Consider the following 21,704-nt stretch of genomic DNA (forward strand, 5'->3'; position numbering starts at 1 on the left):
TTGGTAAACGGGCATTACATCTATATTCAAATAGACGAAAACTGATACATATCACCTTTTTTGAAAATTCATTCCGTAAGTTAGTGAAAAAAGGGTTGCAAGTTTGCATCGGGAACAATTTTTTTTTAAATAGTGATCTTGAAATGTTGCAAAAAGTAACAATAATAGCATACAAGAAAAGTGATTTCAGTATTTTAGAAATTAATTCCCCAAGGGAGTTAAAATGGCGTTCATTGAAAGTTTATATTAATCCCCTAAATTGGTGAAAAAAAGTTTGCATTCGATTGGAATAGTGGACTTGAAAATCTTCTTAAGGGATTGAGAGGGATTATATCGAGAACAATTTTTTCACTTAGGGGCATGAAACTTCGTAGGTTGTGTACGAGATATCTCATGCATTGTATAATTATTAACAAGTGATTAACCATCCCTACTGCTACCTTTTGCTGCATAATGTTCTATGCTCATGTACATAACCACCAACATACAAATCCACGCGTACGAAGTCGCAGGCAACAGCTAGTTTAATATAAATACATTGCATTATATGTAAACCCAAAACTTACATTGTTTTTGAACAACATTATTATTCACAGTGATGATAAAGGCCTTTTTTTTTAAATTAAAACGTGTAGGTACGTCGTTGACGTGCAGGCGCTGCGGGCAGGCCGCCACACAAAGCGGAGAATAGCGCAGCGGGCTCCGTCAGGATAATGCCCAGCTTCACACCATTCGCAGCGCTCTACAGTTTTTTATAATGACGCGGGTCACAAGGAACATCCGTCATATGATAAGACAGCAGCCTCATTCAAATATATGCAAATGTTACACTATCTAATGGTGGCCTCTTTCTTGTTAAATTGAGGTAGCATTCTTAAAATGAAAAATCCCACTGTCCTTAACGTGACATTTTTATGTGTTAGAATATGCAGGTATAAAATTAATTTAAAATACTTTCAACGTTGACATATTAATGCCAACGTATGTCCTGAATGTAAGGCATTAACGTACTGTGTAATATGTACGGATATATGGAGTTGGCACTGGTCTTAAAGCGTCTTTGACCTCGTGGAAGTCAGGACCCGAACCCTAAACCGCTCAAATCCGTCCAACTACAGACCAATAGATAGCTGTAACCTGCTTTCGTCGAAGATAAAAGAGTCTAATATCAACTGCCAGCACAATCCTATAGCTACTTTTGATTATAAATTAGCTAGTAGCAGTGTCTCACGTGTGTCGTCAATCCGAGATTTAGGGATTACTCTGGACGCTAAACTCTCCTTTATTGAACATATAGATAATATTGTGGCGAGAGCATATAAAAAATAAGGAATGATTTTGCGTTTAAATAAACCATTCAAAAGTATTTCCTTTAAAATGTTTCGGTTCCACTCACGTTCTATTTAAACCTACAATTTCTATTTCCTCCTGTGGCACACAGTACTCGTATGGTAAAAATTCTTTCTTTAGGCGCACTTGCACGGTTATAGACTGATAAGTAATTACTAAATAAACACCGCAAATAGGGGTGATTTTAGCTCCAAATGCGTCGTTTCCAGCGCAAACTCAGTGCCATCTATGTCAGCAGTTCATACATTTCCGAGAAATTGCTACTTTTCTTTATACATTGATATCAAAACTATACGTATGGGTATTATAGTTACAGAGATATAAGCCTACGCGCCTTAACACTTTTCGTTTCATCTGGTTTTTGATCCGAGCTTCTCTACGGGTTTTAAAGCAAAAAATACGATAAGATTTTAAGGAAATATCTCCAAGGTCAGCAAAATTTGGCCACATCGCCGGCGTCACGCCACCGCCTGCCTCTATTCGGTGGCGCGCCGCAATTTTACGGGTCGACACTCGACACCCAACTAATATTCCCAACTAATATTAGGCGCTAAATATAAGGGATAAAAGAGATCAGTATAAGCGTTTGATTACTCCTGAGGTTCTATTGACGTTCTAAAATTAGGAGTTATACATTATTATTAGTCAGCTACAACCCCGTAATACCCCTCACACATTTTTATAACCTTAGGTTGGAAAACGGCGCTATAATAGGGTTAGAGGTTGAAATAATAGCGTTAATTAAGTACTTATGAGTTAAAGAGTGCTAAATAAGTGACTATTCATTACTTGAGTAGTAGTCATAGTAGATATATAATGTAGATGATATTTTCAGATTTAGATGGTACCTATATAAGCATTTATAGTCAATACTTACAAGTTAATTGCACATTATTTTCCTTTGTCACTATCTACTTTGGTTGAAGATGTTTCCATTTTTAGGGTTCGGTACCTCAAAAAGATAAAACGGCCGAACCCTTATAGGATCACTCGTGCGTCTGTCTGTCCGTCTGTCCGTCTGTCACAGCCTATTTGCTCCGAAACTACTGGACCAATTTAGTTGAAATTTTGGTACATATATGTAAATCTGTGATCCAAAGACGGACATGTATGTTAAATAAATGAATCTCAAACATAGGGGCCACTTTTCGTCGGTGCGAATAAAAAAATCGCTATGTGTTTTTTTATGATTTTTTTATTATTTCATATTTTAATTCCTTTTTTAATTCCCCGTCGACCCATTAAACACTTTTTTTGATATCTTTATTAGTTTAAAAAATAACTAATTCCGCTATGTGCTCGCAGAACAAAGTTGGGAAGAAAAAAGTAGCTATGTGGTATTTGGCACATAGCGAATTTAAATGCACTGTTTTCCGTCGAGGGTCATGGCAATATGTTGCACATGGCGAATTTTTGTGGAGTGAATTACCTACCGTAGTCCTCATTTCCCTCTCTGGATATTAAAATTATTGAAAATATTTTGACACTATTTGTTGGACATAAACCACAGCTCTGCCCCTACGTTAGAATTATTGTGAATTTCTAATTATTATAAGATTTAGGAGTATTAAAAAAAAATGAAATCTGTTTATTTGTTTCTGTCTGTTTGTAAATATATAGGTACCCTATTTGTCACATTATTTAAAAAAATAGAAAAAAGTCAAACTTAGGGGTATAGATATGGTTAATATACATCAAATTATTTAAACATATTTTACAAAATATCAATATCCAGAGAGGAACCGACCGTCCCCTTTTCTCTTAGGAATTTAAAGTTCCACCCCAAGTACCTCTTAGATACGTAAAATTAATAGCTGTATGATTCCAACATCAACACCTAAAATTTCTAAATGTAGATTTGTGGACCCGTGGCTAGAACAAGTGCCTGTTGTCCCTAGTCATTTGTAGACGAGACAGTATTTGGACATATGTTGAGAGAACCTTTTTGGGGTCAGTTACACGTAAATTATTTATTGAAAATTTAAAGAAAAGAAAATGACTAATTTCAAACCGAGAAAAGATGAATGTGATCCATGCATAGGCTATAAGGAAGATAATGTACCCCAAGAAACCTACGATTTACACATTCTTCAACGGTTCTAGTAGTCACAATGGACATGCAGAGTGCCCTTCCCTGCCCTAAGCTCTTGGTAGCCAAACAAACTGAACGATGAACAGAAAATGGCAATACATAACTAACTACATGCCCTATGTCAAAAAAGATAAAAAATATCTATGAATATATATGTATAGCATGAAAGACAAGGCGGTGTGTGTGCAACTTGTTTTGTGGCTGAACAACATAACATAATGTTGTATAACATAACACGACTTCTTCTTCTTCCTATTTGTCCTCGCCTTGTCCCATTTCAGTTGGGGTCGGCTCTTCTAATCAATCTTCGCCAGGCCATTCCATCCTGGGTCGTCTGTGGATCTAATTGGACTAACTTTAGATCTTGGTTTATTTTAGATGTCCACGTGTCTCGGGGCCTGCCTCGTCCGCTCGGTCCGGTGTCAATGTCAAGCACTGTTATCTTTTGGGCGTCTCATTCCATGGCCGTACCATCTGAATCTCCACTCACATATTTTCTCCGGAATTGGTCTTAAATACTCGGAAAGTATGTACTCGTTTCTTAGTTTGTCGAGCAGAGTAACGCCTCCTGACCATCGCAGCATTTTTATTTCTGCTACGTGCAGTTGATCTTTCTGCTTCTTTTTAAGGGGCCAACATTCCGCACCAAATAGCAAGGCTGGTCTGACCGCAGTCTTGTAGACTTTTCCCTTTACCTTTTTCTCTCCACTTTATCCATCCGGTACTGATGCGATTCGAGACGTCGGGTTCTATGGTTCCATCGCTTGCCAGGATAGAACCGAGGTATTCAAAGGACGCAACCTTTGATAGAGGAGTGTCCTGCATATGTATGGTTGCGTTGCTCGGAGACTTTGAAAAGTTACAGTGCATGTACTCCGTCGTATTTCTGCTTATTTCCAGTCCAGCATTTTTCAGTTTCTCGCCACTGCTCTAGTGTTGACTCCAGTTCTTTCAGGTCTTTACTAACAAGTACTATATCATCCGCATACAGAATGTTCCATGGTGTTTTTTTTTGGATATCAACAGTGAGGTAGTTCATAAATTAACACGACACTGCTTATAAAAAAGTTTACCTCATATCTGATGGTTGTTCTTCCTAGCAAAAGAAACAAAGTCTTGAGCATTGCTTTGTCTAATTTTTTTGGCTTCTTCGAGTACCTATCAAAATTGAAAAACTCATATTGGAGAAAGGCCACACTATGATGGAAGTTGACAGTGTCCAATTTGAACCTAAAATTTATTAATTTAACATAATTCAAACCTCCAATTTATTCACCAACTGACTAGGTACATAACCTGCATGGGGCACGCAAGGCCTACTCAATCTTACAATTATAAATTATTTAGATCCCATATTTTTTTATTATTATGAAACTTTGCCAGATAGTTTCTTGAGTATTATGCCTGATAAAAACAAAATGCGACACACCGCCACATTCAAGCTCTTACCACAACGAAGACATGAATAGAATGAAGCTAATGAACCAGTAGGTACCATATTATACTCGTCCAAAAATTGATCCAGCGAGATATAGTGGCTTACAATCATTAAAAACATATATTATATAAGTACACAAAGTTTACCATTACTTTTACGATAATCTTAATGTGTAAAAAATGTAAATCAACTTGAGTTTTTAAAATACTAAAAAAATAAAGTGTGATTTGTTCAGTGATTTTGAATAAGAATACGGGATTTCTTAAAATAAATATAAATTATATATAGGTACCAGGTATCTGGATTTATTCCTCTAGTTTGAGTATATATCTTACATTTGTTCCGACAGTAATGATACTTTTACTGATTTAAGTAAAAAAGGAAAACTTCACTTGTAATTAATAACTAAAATACTTTAAAATGATAAAAATCAAGCAACAAAATTTGTATTAACTCATTATAATATCCGCTATGTAACATCTCCTGTGCTACAGAACGTTGGCAACAAATCGCCATGTATCAATTTCGCACATGACTATTTTAAGTGAACCAAACTTAAATCGCTATGTAGCCAAATTCTGGTTTTTAATTCCTATAATAAATTTCTACGAAAAAACTGTTTGTTTTCTTCATGTTTACCATGTAAAAACTATAGATCGTTTATATAAAAAATAAAGGTGTAACAAATATTTACGTACAGAGATATAAACAGTTTTTTTCGTCTCCTGAAAAGTAGCTCAAAAACACATAGCGATTTTTTAATTCGCACCGACGTTTTGGGGAGTAAACAAGAAAATTAAAAATAAAAGTTTTGCAAAGTATATCGTGTTATATTTCAAATGGAAGGGCTTATTATGGCCTTTATTTCCGAAACAACTGGATCTAAAATTTTGAAAAAATACACAATATAGTTCTTAATCTATAGATCACAGGAAAATCTATTAGAAATCTGTCAGTTAAGGGTAAGTCGGACTTAAGAAAAAAAACTTAAGTTATGAGTTACCCTAATTGCCGCTGCGAAGGCGTCGACTCTGGTGAAATTTTGTGACCAAGTTTGATAGTTACATAGAATTTCTCTGTTGTATCATTTTGTTGGAATTTATTAAATATATCGATGATCGGCTCAAAGGACTTAAGCGCCTTTAACGTCTATGGCACTTAAGAGTTATGGCCATTGTGAGTTCGCGGTGATGGCTTAACGAAGTAAGTATCTTGTTTTTTATATTTTAGCCGACTACAGCAAAGCAAAAGCAGTATGTGTTTATCTGTTTCCTCAAACTTCTAAGATAATCGAGCCGATATGATGATGACAGGAGGTGGTCATTAGACCTCGTTATAAAACAACGCAACCTCTCTCGATGTGTATTTATAGTCGCCTGTGGAAAGAAAAGTACAGTCAGCGATAAAGCGAGCTTGTTTAAAAAAATATTTTTGATAAAACTTATTTTCAAGCAGGCACATTACAAAACTAATGAACGTCGAATAAAGTTACGCCGGCTCTAATCCTCTCTCTCTCTCTCTCTCTCTCTCTCTCTCTCTCTCTCTCTCTGTCTCTTTATCTCTAAAATTGCAATGAGGTGTCACTCGAAACGTCTTTATTGTAGGTAAATAAATTGTATAATAACCCTTCCACTTTTTGTGCTATTAAAGGCGGTGCAAAAATTTTTCAGATGGACTCTAATAATTAAAGAATGATACCGTGTAGCACATTTCAAAGAACATACCATGGTATTGTTAGCTCTTGTTTTGGGATTGCTTGCATACACCTGATTGATCCACTAAAACAAGGATTTCGCAGGGAAAGTAGATTTCGAATCCGCAATCGTAGTCGGGATCCTATACTATACCTACGCGCGTAATTCGATTTTGGTAAAGCAAAATAAGTATTATGGTTTTTGTTTACAGTTATATAGGTATACGTAGCATGTTTTAATTATGATATTGTCTTCCAACCACGGGCCGCAGGCGTATATACAAATACTTCTCGGGCGCGGCGCCCACATGCTACAAAGTTGAACTAAGCCCGCTGTGAGCGCTCCTGTCCTGGGCCGCCCTCACCTACAGTGCTTGAAGCGCCCTTGACGCTTCGACTGATAAGCCTGACGTATGAGACGCGCTGCGCGCTGACCAGTGTCTGGCGCTTATCTTATCTTATCTTCTAATTTTCGGGGGCCCTTGCGGATACACTTCGACCCATAGGGATCTTTTGTGTAGTTGCCCCCTAAGGAAAGCTCCATTAGCTACTCAAGAGCTTTTTTGACCATTTCCATGTGCCGGATAATGGATCTTATGGGTAGCCTTTTGAATTCCTTTGGTTCCAGATAGCCTGCTCCAAAGTCCTTCATTCTTTGTCTGGCGAGGGCGTGACATTCACACATTAGGTGTGTTACTGTCTCTTCCTCTTCACCACACATTCGACAATCGGTGTTGTCGGAGTGTCCCATCCTGGCCAAAACCCCTTTGACCCCATAATGGCCCGTAAACACCCCTATTATAATTTGGAGTTGTCTCCTGCTAAGTTTCCATAGCTTTTTGCTCCAACCGGAGTCTACTCCTTGTATGAAGAGCTTTGAGTGCTTTAGACCCGTCAGACTGTCCCATTCTTTTTGGTGTCTGGTCTTAGTGTGGTCTTTGATAGCCGTTATAATGATTCCCTGTGAGAGCCCCACGAATGGTTCCGGACCTATGTGGTCACTTACGGATCCGGCTCTGGCAAGTTCATCTGCATTTTCATTGCCTATGAATCCCTCGTGCCCTGGAATCCATACCAGTTGCCCTCTATTTTGTCTTCCAAGCTTGTTCAGAGCTTGGACACCATTGTATACCAGTCTAGAGTCCACTCTGAGCGCCATGAGCGCCTTGAGTGCAGCCTGACTGTCTCTGAGCATATAGATATTCTTCCCTTGGGTTTGCCTAACTATATTCTCATGCACACAGGCAATTATAGCGTACGTCTCGGCTTGGAAGATAGTGACGTAATTACCCATGCTTATGCTACAACTGAAGTCATTTGCATAAATGCCTGCCCCCGTACCAGATACTATCGTGGACCCGTCTGTGTACCATATGATGTCGTTTTCATCCGAATTTGGTGCTTGAAGACCTTCGGTCCATTCAGCCCTTGTTGGAACTTTAACTTCAAAATTCTTACGGAACACAAACTTGGGTTGCATCTTATCGCAGCCCATATTCGTTATCCTTTCCATGAAATTGTCACATTCCATGTTTGTTTGTTTAGTCTTTGGCTTGCGCTTACGGCGTCCTCATACCTACTCAAAGAGTCGGGCGAAGGCCGACGTAAAGTCCTGGGCACCAAAGGCACCCTCATATTAACGGGTCAACTTACAGGGCGCTCTGCTCATGATTCGATGCTCTCGTCTCGTAGTAGGTACTTGATATAGTCGGGCGATGCCTGATATAGGTACATACGTGGCGTTACAGTTTGCAGAGATGGTGAGAGAGAAAAATCCTGTGATGTACGGAACCCTTACAACGCGAGTCCAACTCGCACTTGTCCGGTTTTTTTATTGTATTATTGTTCGTAAGCTTTCCTTGTGACAGCTTGAAGTGAAATCTAATGGCGTAATGAAATAAGTAAAAGGAAATATTTTAGTGCTTTGGTACCAGCGTTATCTGCAGATTTATGACGGCTAAAGTAATTACACTGTCAATAACTATATGTATTATTAACAAAAAATTAAAAAGTCCATGATCCTTGGTATATTTATCAAAATATAACGGATTTTCAATTGTGATCCACCATATTTAATTTTCGAAAAATTAAACAATATTCGTGAAGTCCGGTGTTAAGTATAGTAATGCATACTAACATAAGGTCAATATTGAGTACTATGCATTTTTTTTTCAGTATTTACGTTCCAATTTATAGTTTTCGATTTGCTTATTGATTCATCAGTCATCTTAACATGGCGCTATAGGCTTAGCTTGTAAGTTAGTAATCTAATAACAGTATAAGATGTACATAATAAGGTACTGGATACCTAACGCTCTTTTACGACTACATGATCTATTATAGCATATAATAACTTCTCTATTCAACTGTAAGTGATACAAAGAGCTATAATTAGAACCTTAGTGCAAATTGCACCTGCTGATAACTCAAATAGATGTTAAGGTTGTACAATTCACTTTGAGCTATAACACTAGCCTTAACATGTATTATAGCGGCCAAAACAGCTTCTGTATATCATAAAGCGTCGTCTTCTGTAAATCATCAATATACGTCGTTATATTTCAACTATATTTACACAAAACCTTAACAAGTCATACTTATACCTAAACCTTCTTCAAGAATCACTCTATTGATAGATGAAAGTCGTATGAAAATCAGTTCAGTTTTTAGTTTTGAAGTAGTTTTATAAGATGTAGTGAATTGGCGTTTTCCCTTAGATTTGCGGATGCTAGGCTGCGTGAGAATCGTGCACATAGCGAATACATTCATAAACACTAATATAAGAACATACATAATAGGTTTCAAAAAACTATCTCACCAAAAAAATCATGTAAAATGTTGCCAAGACGAAACCAAAAGGCTCGCACTGTAAAAAAGTTATCAGATATCATGTGGAGCCAAAAGATTCTAACTCTACAAGCCCTAACTTCACAAATTCTACACCTTAGTCAAAATATGTGGATTGGTAAAATATTCATTATATATTTGTTTTAAAGTTCACTATTATAAATATAAAGTGGATGTGACCTACGTACCTATAATATTGCATATGAATCATCAAAAGGAATTCCAGGATATACACGTTACCAGCCCGGTGAGGGATGCGTTCATAAAGTTAACTTTTAGGTAATTACTGATGATGATATTTGTAAAATTTATCGATTTAAACTTGCTTGTTGCTAGGCCTATTTGAATAAAGAATATATTGACTTTGACTTTTAACTCCATGATACACAATACATGTTATTTATTATTCTGTTCCAGTGTTAATTGCCCCGTAAAAACTCTTGTTACCTACTAAATGTTCTCATTTTTTTATGTCAATTGTACAATTCGCTAAATGATACCGATACCTCTTCAATTAGCTGACCAAGGGCGGGTTTAAATCCAGCAAGCTGTACCCGCACCTTTTTCATTACTTACACGATCAAATTGTTGCACATTGATGAGATAAATACTTACATACCTACACTTTGTACCTAAGATGGACTACTTACCTACCTCATACATATTTGTACCTATGACTGCTATAAAAAGTAATGAAATAAACGTAGGTATTTGTATATTGTAAAAACAAAGGCGGCTTCTAATACCGTAATTTGACCAATATAAATATTTAATTTAAGATAGTGGACGGCTGCTCGCCATACAAATGTAGTCCCCATTTTCCTCCCTACATATTGACATTATGGAAAATCATTTTACACAATTTATTGTGTAATAAATAAAAATTATGAGACAATCTTACACAAGCCGACCTACTCCCACAGTAAGGTCAATACGGCTTGTACGTAAGGACAAATAGGTACAATAACTATTTAGAGGAACGAGGACGGCCGTTTGTCCAAACAAACGTAGCCCCCATTTTCCTCTTTGGATATTGAAATTCTGCAAGATATTTTTACATAATTTGATGTATATTAATAATTCTTGTGCCTCACGTTTGACTTTTTAATTTTTTTGATTACTTATTATAAAAATTAGGAGCGAAAACAGATTTCATACAAATGTTTAAATGCTCCTAATTCTTATAATAATAAAAAATTTGATATACAACAAATTGTGTCAAAATATTTTCAATAATGTTATTATCCATAGAGGAAAATGAGGACTACGTTTGTATGAAAAAGCGATTTAACGCGGGTCCTCCACTTTCGTCTTAATCACAGCTACCTATGCCTCTTCGTTTAACTTTTTCGACTTTTTGATTATATTGTTAGAGTTAGGAGCGAAAAGCAAATACCATGCATTTTTTTTTTATAAAAGCTTGCGGTAGGTATAAACTTCCAAAATATGTAATTGATATTTTCAATCATGTTAATCCAACTCCAGAGAGGAAAATGGGGACTACGTTTTGTATGGAGAAGCGGCCACCTCAATAGTCCCCTTTTCTCTTAACAGTAGGTATGCAGGGCATACTGGGGCGCAGATTCAAGGACCAAAACACCATAGATCTTAAAAATGTATTTCAATAATATTGTTGTATTTGATCGGAACTCCCTTTATTCGTTAAAGTTTCCACTAGATATGTCCCCTTTTTTAGATACCCTAAAGATTTAAGTTCGTAAAGAAAACTATCTGTTCTTTTTCCTAAAGAGAAAAACAATTAGGACCCATATTTTACGTACCTACTCGTAAATAAGTATATTGAAGAAAACCTGACAATGGTACTTCCAACACAACCGGGGTCTAGGTATTGGATGTCATACATACAAATGACCAATAAATGGTTGTAGCTTAAAACAAGCTGTCCTATGTGAATCGTTTGGCAGTACGCGGCCACGGTAGCTGTGCCAACAGGAGGGTTCACCCGGCCTCTCCGACTGCGGGGCGGGGCTGGGCGTGGCGCCCCGTTACCTTCCGACTCGGAGTGACGTCACCGCTGCGTGCCTGTGTGCCATCTCACGCTTGACGTCATGCTTACTGTGCCTATGCAAACGCATTACCTATTCGTCTATTACACATAGCGTATAGTTTCAAAACTATAAATATTTGGCATTTCTCGGTTTTTTCAGAACATATTCATCAATAGACATGACATAATGTACAACAGAGAGCCAAGTTTGATATTTCTTCAAGTGCTTATTTTGAGTCCCATGCAAGCGAAAGATTCTATAATAGATTCAATAACGAGTGAATCTAATTTAGAATCTTGAGCGTAGTCCTTACTACGCTCAAGAAAGCGCACGAGATGTAAATAACTTTGATCTCGTGTAGTAATTTTTCACGAGAGCAGTAAGAAGTTCTTACTAAGAACATGTTTGAAGGTAAAAATTTAATACAACCTGAAAAAATGTAATCCGTCTTCATCACTATTTTACTCATGTTTTCTTAAGGTATTCTAACAATTAAGTTTAATTACCGCAATAAAACAAAACGAAAGAAATTTCTATAAAATAATACGGAAATAATGAAATAACGAACATCAATTGACAGTTCAATCGACAACTTTTTTTTGTAAAATAATACTTTGTAAGCTAGGACTATTTGTCAACTGTAGTAGAGATCGTAAAAAGTAAAGCCTGACCAGTAAAATATGACCACGCGCCATATTCTGGAATTTCATTGGAACTAAATTTTTCATACTAAACTGAACTGTCACCCTATATATGAGAATAACAGCGCCCTCTTGACAATGATCATATATTTCTGGTCGGGCTTTAGAATTATTTAATTTGCGTGACAATTGCGTATTTTTTAAGTTAATTGTTTTGATTGTATAATAAAATACGTAGAATATGGTGATTTTATTAAATTTTAAACTTTTATTTCGTAAATTAATTACCTATTATTATTACGAATGAAGACTCGTAGGGTTTTTGGAACGATGCGGTCTGACTTATTTCGGGGCGTCTATTATAAACCGTAAATATACCGTTGAATTACGTATGCACTTTTTTGTCTCTTTCTTTTTGCTACTGACGTGAAAGGGACAAAGACAATAGAATCCAAATATTTCGAACTTGTATTAGGCCCTGCACGTTGAAATGACGTTCGAATATAAAGGTCACTTGAATTATTTTGTCTTACTCAATGAGCAAAATGCGATTGTGCTTACTGTTTTTAAGCAGTAAATTACCCTTGTTCCAGCTGCTGACGTGAAAATAATCTTTTAAATCCCTTCCAGTCTGGCTTCCGTCCTGGGCATAGTAGCACTCGTGAAGATCACTAACGACATCCGGGCGGGGATGAATGATCAAAAATTGACGGTGTTAACGCTGCCAGATTTTTAGCAATGCGTTTAATACCTCTCCTTGGATATTTTCCTTGGAACACTACGCTCCCTCAAAATATCTCCTGCGGTAGTGGAATGATTTCGTAGCTACTCGATTGGTCGTCGGCAGCGCATAAAGGTGGATGATTTCCTTTCTTCTTGGTGCAACACGTTGGCTGGCGTTCCGCAAGGTGGCGTGTTGTCTCCTTTGTTGTTCTCCATTGTCATTCATTCAATTACTTCTAACCTTACTTCACATTATCACTTTTATGCTGATGATCTTCAAATTTACTCGCAGGGCGTGACTGGAGATCTCGCGTCCATTATCTGTAGGGTGAATAGCGACTTAGAAGAAATCTCGAAATGGAGTCGCAGTTTTGGCCTAAAAGTTAATCCGTCAAAGACACAGACTATTATAATAGGTAGCCCAAAACTGCTTCCCAGAATCGACTTTAACAACCTCTCACCTATGTACTTTCATGGTGTTTTGATTCCCTACTCGCAGCAAGTAAAAAACCTTGGCATCATTATGGACAGTACCTTATCGTGGGGACCTCAGGTGGCCGAAGTCAGCAGGAAGATGTTCGTGGCAGTTAGCTCACTTAGGAGATTACGGAACTTCCTTCCCATTCCTACCAAAATTGCTCTCGCACAAACTCTTCTCCTCCCTATTCTGGATTACGCTGACGTTGCTTATCTCGATCTCACTGAGGAGCAACTTTATAAGCTTGAGCGTATCCAAAATGTTGGCATATGGTTTATATTTGGGTTACGCAAATAAGACCATGTCTCTCACTTCCGTTCGCAGCTCAAGTGGCTCCCTATTCGCTTACGTCGTAACTCTTACGATTTGTCCCTTCCGTATTCCATTCTTTTTAACCCCACAACTCCCCGCTATCTCAAGAACCGTTTCAGCTACCTCCGTTCTGCTAGGTGCTCCCAGAACTTGCTTCCTTCTGTACCATCATCCTCTTCTAAATTTTATAATAATTCTTTCACTTTTCAAGCTATCCTATGTCCTCAATGTCCTAATTCTTTCAAGAGACTCATTAAACTTCACTTTTTATATGCTCCGTAATACTTTTATCCGCTTCCTTTTCCATACTTATAGCTGGCATTATATATATATATATATTTGTATCTGATATACTCGTATTGTTTTGTTTTGTGTTTCCCTTTTTAGCGATAACACCGCCTGTTGTTTACCTCTTCTTAATGTGTTGTATTATTTGTATTGTTTCTGTATTGAGGTGTGCAATAAAGAGTATTTGTATTGTATTGTAATATCGATTTATCTGCCGTGATTTGCTAATGATTTAGGTAATGAGGACTTTTAGGGGGTAACTGAAGACCGCCTACTAATTCGACGTTTAAATATTTGCGCCTGTTACAAACCCGGAGTTATTTCATTACCTACCGTTGAGGAAGTTGTAAAAGATACTTGTATAATAGACCACCTACCACTATTACAACATTGACACCGTTAATTAATTTTATTTAAGTAGGTTATTATAATATTATATTATTTCACAAAACAAATATTATCTTAGAGGCGTTAAAAAGTCGAAGGGTGAACCCTATCGGCCCGATTCGACGAATGAGATACGATAACGATAAGTTCTGGTTTAGTTCATGCTAAGAAAACCTATAAGATTTCCTACCGACTCGCTGTATACCTAATGAAACTGGGTTCCTCAGAGTCAGACAATTATTTATTCTCAAAGCAGTGTCCAGAGTTCATAAGAGTATTGTAAATTCACCGATAAGAGACTTCATTATGAGCAGAGTCCCGGTACCTGTTGTCCAAACATCTCACGCCAAGAGGTTTGCTTCCTACATGCACCCATTTGTTTATAATTCTGTTTACTAAATATGTGATCTAAAACATGTACCTTATGAAATGTTAAATATAAACTCAAAAAATGGTTTGCGACCCTGTCGTACAATGATACTGAAGACATAATACGTTCTTATATTTAGGGCTGTCGTCTACTAGTCACACACACACACACACACACACGCGCGCGCGCGCGCACACACAAACACGCACGCACGCACGCATGCGCACACACACACACACACACACACACCTTGTCACCCGCTCTCACTCGCACATAATTTTAAGTTAGGTTTAGTTTATCCCACAGACATAATAAACAGAGACCGATAGTCGCCATGCGGCTAATCAGCCAAAAGTGAAGCCGGAACACGATCGAAGTGTGCGTGCGACGCTCGTGTCTTACGCTCAGAAACGCACACAAGTATACAAAAATGTGTTGTCAGTATATATTTATTCCCGTCAGAGTATGGGTATTTTAACATCATTCTTATACTTGGTTATCAATAATTTGGAAGTGTGTAGATTTTTAAATTTGTAACAAACAGCTTTTTAGGGTTCCATTGAACCCTCAAAATTGAGTGTTGCAATACTGCTGCGGTCGACTGCATTACTGCAGCAAATGTCAAATACATAGGTCATTTACCTAATACAAAATCGTTCCGTAGCGGTGCGCGGCAACCACTGCTAGATACCAAAATTGATCCGGACGCGGACCGCATGTACTTATAAGATTCAAAGATTTTATTTGTACAACATTACAACAGATTACAAGATGTTACATAAGTATTTTGCTATCACTATGTCGTGCCTATTGGCATAAAAATTCAATAAAAATAGCGACGCGACGAAATCGCGTGGAGAGCCACGCCTTTTGGCAATAAGGTTTAAATAAATAAGCTTTTACTATTTTATTTTACAAATATGCAAAAATACTATATTAGAATACATTTTAATACCTATTTACAAACAATTAGCGCTATAGTGTCGGATTTCTAAAACGAACAACATAAAATAAAAATTATTCAGATTAATTTTATAAGAAAAAACATAATTTGAAATAAAATAATGAAAAATATAATTTTCTTTAATAATACAAGGAACTTAAAGTAAGCGTACTTATTTTAAAATGTAAACGTCATGGCTCATTTGGAGAAAAAATTATTCATTTAACTGGCAACATTTATAAGCAATGGCGGCTGATGAAGGTTTGGATTTTTGTATTTGCAATTACGTAAAAATATCATATTAAACTCGATGCTTACGCGTGTGCGCGATGTATCAGGTGATTTGTTTTTATTTAGTGATGAATTGTGACACCCATTCACCGCACAAACTCTTTCTCTTCATTTCATTTTTTTCTCTTACGTTAGGTTTTTTACAATATATATGTATAAAAGTAAAATATAAAAATACTTACAAAACAATACAAAAGATATAAACACATCATAAAAAACCTAACCTAGGGTGCCGCAAGCAGCGGGGCAGGGCCCAAGCTGCCGATGGTCAGGGCCGCAGAGAGAGGAACCGCCGGACTATCCGCGCCGTGTCCCGCCTTCACACCGCCACCACCGCCTTCTGCATCTGACCCTTGATCCAACCACCTAGCGAGAGTCTCTCAAGGTGTTGGACGAGACTCTTCGCTATGAGACCGTTCGCTGAAACGACTATCGGGACAATGATCGTCGAATCAACATCCCACATAGCGGTTATCTCGTGAGCCAAGTCAAGGTACTTACTGGACTTGTCCTTCTCGGCTTTCACGAGATTCTCATCATGGGGGATGGTGATGTCGACGAGCATGGCCCGGCGTTGCGACCGACCACAAGGCCGTATAGAAGAGCAAGTTGCTGGTGAATAATCTTGGTTACGAGATTATGTCTGTGCAAGTACTCGCCGTTAGCAAGATGAGAACAACCGGAAATGGCGGCATGCCCGACAAATGTCGACCGTACCGTCCTTCAGGATATATTTCCGATAGTTGTTCGTCATCATCACTTCGTCCGTTGCACAGGCAAAACCCTCGGTTTCTCCGAAGAGGTCCCCGAATCGTAACCAGTTCACCAACATCACTGGTATCACAGCGGAATCGAAAAAAAACGTCCATTATGATATGTCGTTTAATTATCGTTTTTTAAAGATCTTTCCAAGATCTTAAACGTCTTAATGATTCTTCGAATCGGGCCGTATAAGTAGAAATAATTATTTTGAATTAAAAAACTTGATGGACGCTAATATGTAGTACGTATATACCTAAGGTACATATAATCTTAATTTCGAATGTTAAAAACCTTTTAAAAAACAAATTGATAAGGCATCACTTTGGTAAAAAAAAAATAGTACGGACAAGATTCGTATCGTGTAAACTAACAAAAGGGTCCATCCTTGACTATATACTGAAAGTAAAAGTAATGTAGAGGCATTCATTGTACTCTAATGAGGCTCTTACAAGCAAACATTAACGCAGATTGCACTGCAATTGTTTAAAAAACTGTTTCTTGTCGTTTGCTATTCAAAACCGATTCATACCAGAAAAAAACTCTTGGTCTCAATTTATTACTTTCAACCAATAATTTCATGGGAAAGAGGAATATTGTCTATCATCGATGACTGTTTTGAATCGGCTCTTATCATGTTTCATAAGCAACTAGGTTCGGTCCCATAATCAATTCCAGCTTGTCATGACATATTAAGCAATAAACAGTCCATAAACACGAGAGAGCGGCGCGGCGGCGGCGCAGGCGCTGCGCGAGCGTAGAGCGCTAATTACAAACAATTAGGCGGCCCGGTGCCGCCCCCCGTCGCGGTTATCATTCTATTTATTGCATATAGAAAAAAACTGACCTTTTTAATAGTCCATTACGTGTTTCGGGATGGCTGACTTCATCTTCAAATTTACCCGTGAAAGGGATATATCGTTAATGCAACTTTGGGTATTTAGCTAACGATTCTGGTGTTTTTAATAAAATGGGATATTAGGCTCGTCGAGTTTTATTTAGCTAATGTTACCTGCTTTACCTAAACTACAAAGTCACAAATTATAACATAAATTATGACTGTTAAAATTACTGTGCATATTTTATTAACGTTACCTAGATGTTACCTTGTATGTACCAATATTACCTTATATGTACTTGTACGTACCAATACGTGACAAATCTGTCAATTGGATAAATTAAAAACCTAGTACGAGTAATAAGCGTATAAGCTAGACCAGAGTGGGTTTCCATGGCCAAGCCGGGGCCGAGCCGAGCTGGCATGCCGGCACAACACAACTGTCAAATAACTCAAATGTTTATAGGGGCGGCCCTCTTGCATCACCTATTAACTACTATTCACGTTTTACGATAATGCCCGACAAACTCATATTGACGTATAAATTTTGAGTTTTATCTTATAAAAATAGCCGCAGGCGCCAGTTGTTTCTCAATAGAAATATTATTAATAAGCGTTGCTCGTTCTGTTTTCGGCTTTAATTGCGTCCAGTCGGTGATCGAATCGATCGAAAGAGTTTCGATTCCGAATAAGCGCTTCAAAAATAGTAAATTAGTTCGCCGGCGAGCCGCTTTAATATTCATAGGGTCCAGGGAACGTTTATAAACTAATTAAAAGTTTTGTTCATAACCGAGCCGAATGGTAAAAGATAAATGCAGATAACTCGCCACAACGTTACGCCAAACATAAGCTTGAATTTTATTTATTTATTGCTATCGTTGAGTGATTAACCTACCTGCCAATGTAAGTCTTATTATTTTATAACAAGCATTTATTTATCTCACAATATTTGTTAGTTGGTTTGGGCCTCTGGTTAGTTTTTGCAGGCAAGATTTGAAATTTTTGACCAGTTGTCAGCGACACAGAAGAAGAATGTAAACACATTCAGTTACGGCTCGTAAGAATCGCCTCGATCAGCAGGGTTAATGTTTTTAGTGTTGGTCGTTGATTTTGAGGGCTTTTCGTTTCCTGAAATTAATTAAGTTAAAAACTTGTAATGAAATAACTTGACATGTCGTCAAAATCTATAAACAATTAACAATAACAATAAGTAAAGTCAGCGAGACAAGCATAAGTACATACATTATCTAAAATTAAAATAAGGACAAGATAGGTATAAAAATATATGTGCGTTCAATTTAAATAAAAAAAATTGAGTTGTCGATGACAATGTGTTAGTTTTCTTTTACGTTTAACTACCTACCTATGTTTAAGCCGTATTGATCATTATTCAGATTGCTCTATGCCAAATATATTGTCAACGTAATAGATAACATAAGTAATTCAGATATGAATGGGTCAATTGAAGCTATTTGCGAGAGTGAATATCGATGTGTGAAGCCTTGGCGCGGCTGGCGAAGCGCGCGGCGGGGAGCCTGCGCCGGCCGCTCGTGCCGAGCGCCCACGCACCTGCTGCACGGCCATTCATACTGCCTTCTTTTGTCTACAAAAACACGCCAAACTTCCTCGTCTGAAATACATATTTAATTCTCTTCCCAGTATTAAATAATGAGTATTATGTATGAGTGGAAGTCAAAATTAGATATGTACTTATAATGAGGCGCTAAGCTCAACGCAGTCGGCGCTGTAATCGAATAGTTAGGACAGGTAAAAGGTTTGCGTTAGATAAATCCAGATTTTCAATACAAATAAAATAGTGTATTTATGGAGTTAATTTAAGAACTTGATACCTACTGACAAAAAAACAATTAGGTATAAACTACAGACAATAACCTGTCAGATGGGTCCTATTATAAGCACCCTCTGTGCCTACTCAGCAAAAGGCAGTTTTTATCCTATTTCAAATTATTTTGTAAATATATAACGTGGGCTTTTTTTTGGACTACGTAGATACCTACTGAATTGTTTGCTTATGAAATAACACCGACCAAAGAAAGACATCGCAAGCGGCCTTTACCAAACGAACTGAAAGAAATTGACACAAGTGAATCCTGCGCATTGCAAACAAACGCGTCTGTTCATACAGTGACTCTCATTGTACTAATTTGTAACGTATAATCTGAATTATACGGTTGTTAATTGATTGACGGGAGCTCGCATATAAGACATTAAAGTATGACTTTACGACAGGCTTAGTATTAAGACGTCAGACTGTACGTATAGATATAAAGACTTCAGTTTGTGTTTCACACGCGCTGTGTTCCGTTCGGCGGCGTGACACCGGTCTACATAACCTACATTCTTAGTTTAAGGATGAGTCGGCTAACAAGGCGAGGCATGTGATAGTCTTACCGCAGCAGTTACATTGCTGGCAATGTTGATTACATCCATCATCACCACGGCACAAATTCACCACTCACATAATTATTGCTTGCTTACTCGTAGCGTTCCAGAGGAACACTAACTCGCTAAACAATTTCCTAGTAGGTAAATTTACCAGCTGCCGATATATTGAGAAGTCAATACAAACACGTTTTTACGATATATTTAATAATTTAATTACCCCATTTTACGTTGCAGTTATCGAATGATCACGTTATTTGTTAAATTAAATTGTTTTTCATGTTTTAGTTTCCTTCTTCAATTGTGGGGACAACTCTCGTGGTCATATTGAGAGCGAAAGAGATTCCACAAGCATAGGGATTAGGGAGTGGTTCAAACAGCGCAATGTTGAGCATTACAAGGGTGACGGACCAACTTTACTGCCAAGAGTAACATAAGTGGCTTACCTTAAACCCGTGAAGAAAGTTTTAGCCATAAGATATAACTAATCTAATCCAAATGCATGTTTTAAAATATTTACCATTCAATCATCGCTAAAAAGTCTATTAAGTATGTATATAAATTGTATACTTAGGTACATACTTAGTGCAGGAAGGGCTCCCAAGTAGTCATTTTTAATAATTTAGGAGTTGATCAAAAATAGTAGATTGTTAGCCAAAGGATGAAAGTCAGTCATTTCCACCGACGAGGTTCTCATTGCGTTCGAGCGACAAAGTCCGACTCTGAAATGATGCCTTTCACCCGAGTTAAACACTCTTCTTTTCATTTCGAATACGAGGAAAGTAAAATTCGTATGTTCTTGAAAACATCTCGAAGTATATTTTTATAGCATTTCTTGAGGTACTTTCAATTAACCATTTGGGTAAAAGCATCGTTATTTATGGAATGGGACAGTTAAATATCATAATGGAAATTTTATAACAAATCCATTTAAAACCAAATTTTAATTGCTTATCGTAAACAAATTAAAAAAATCGTAACTTGGAAAATAAAATTCTCTAGTTCAGAAACGTATCACTTTCTGCACACTTTTTAGAACAACAATGACCCTTTTTCAGAGCATGATAAATGAAATACTAATTCATAGAGGCTTAAGATGATCGTCACCGGCGCTTTTAAATAAATATGCAATATTCCAGTACATGCGCAATAGTAAACTCAAGGCACTCAAAGCGATCAATTGATAAATTATAACCTGCAGAACATCTATAATCCTAACGAAATGAACACTTAAAGGGATTACAAGGCGAAGCACCCTGACCAATAACATTAACTTCTTTGCCGGGGCCAAAGAGGCTCCAACGCGTTTAATATGTTGCGCGAGCGCGTGATGTATTGCTGCTCTATTGTGCTCGATAGCCGAAGGCATTTGTAAGCACGCGCTTAATATAGAATGTACACAACGTTTTTTATTCATTCATAATGAAAAATGTAATATATAGGAACGTTAATAAGAAATTTATTCAAGTCTGTTCCAGTTTCTTTTTGATAAAAATTCAGCTGCTATAGGTGACTTTTTCAATTTATCATTGTCAACGATTGTTCTCTTTTTTTTTTAAATATTTACATGAAGCTTAGAAGATTAAAATCTGTAAATATTAAGTAAATTTTAAAAACAACCATGCAAAATAAACGCATATTCCTTGAAGAAGTAAGTAAAGTTTTTGGGACTACGCTTTCAAAAAAACTGTCCTAGTCTCCGCTTCGACGTCAAGTCTTAGAACTTTTATGGAAATATCTCTGACAATTTGAACGTTTAAAATATATTCACCTTTTGTTTTGTATATATAATTATTTTATACAAAAATATCTATTGTAATTATGCATATATTTTTAATAATA

General features: G+C 37.1%; 2 protein-coding genes across 2 annotated transcripts in view; both read right to left on the reverse strand.

Moving 5' to 3' along the window:
• The window catches only part of LOC133518168 (LIM/homeobox protein Awh), a 78,341-nt gene that overhangs the window by 40,882 nt on the left and 15,755 nt on the right, over positions 1-21,704 (reverse strand). The window lies entirely within an intron of this gene.
• Positions 1,070-11,242, reverse strand: LOC133518015 (uncharacterized). Its single transcript, XM_061851555.1, has 2 exons — positions 5,654-11,242; positions 1,070-2,494 (listed from the first exon to the last, which is right to left on the reverse strand). The coding sequence occupies exon 1, from the start codon at positions 8,102-8,104 to the stop codon at positions 7,121-7,123; it is 984 nt and encodes a 327-aa protein (XP_061707539.1). The 5' UTR covers positions 8,105-11,242; the 3' UTR covers positions 1,070-2,494; positions 5,654-7,120.

This window comes from Cydia pomonella, chromosome 1 (genome assembly GCF_033807575.1).
Source record: "Cydia pomonella isolate Wapato2018A chromosome 1, ilCydPomo1, whole genome shotgun sequence".
Classification (NCBI taxonomy): domain Eukaryota; kingdom Metazoa; phylum Arthropoda; class Insecta; order Lepidoptera; family Tortricidae; genus Cydia; species Cydia pomonella.

What these genes read in the sequence shown, in the direction of transcription:
- LOC133518015 (XM_061851555.1), bottom strand. Translation starts at nt 8,104, where the DNA reads ATGGAATGTGACAATTTCATGGAAAGGATAACGAATATGGGCTGCGAT.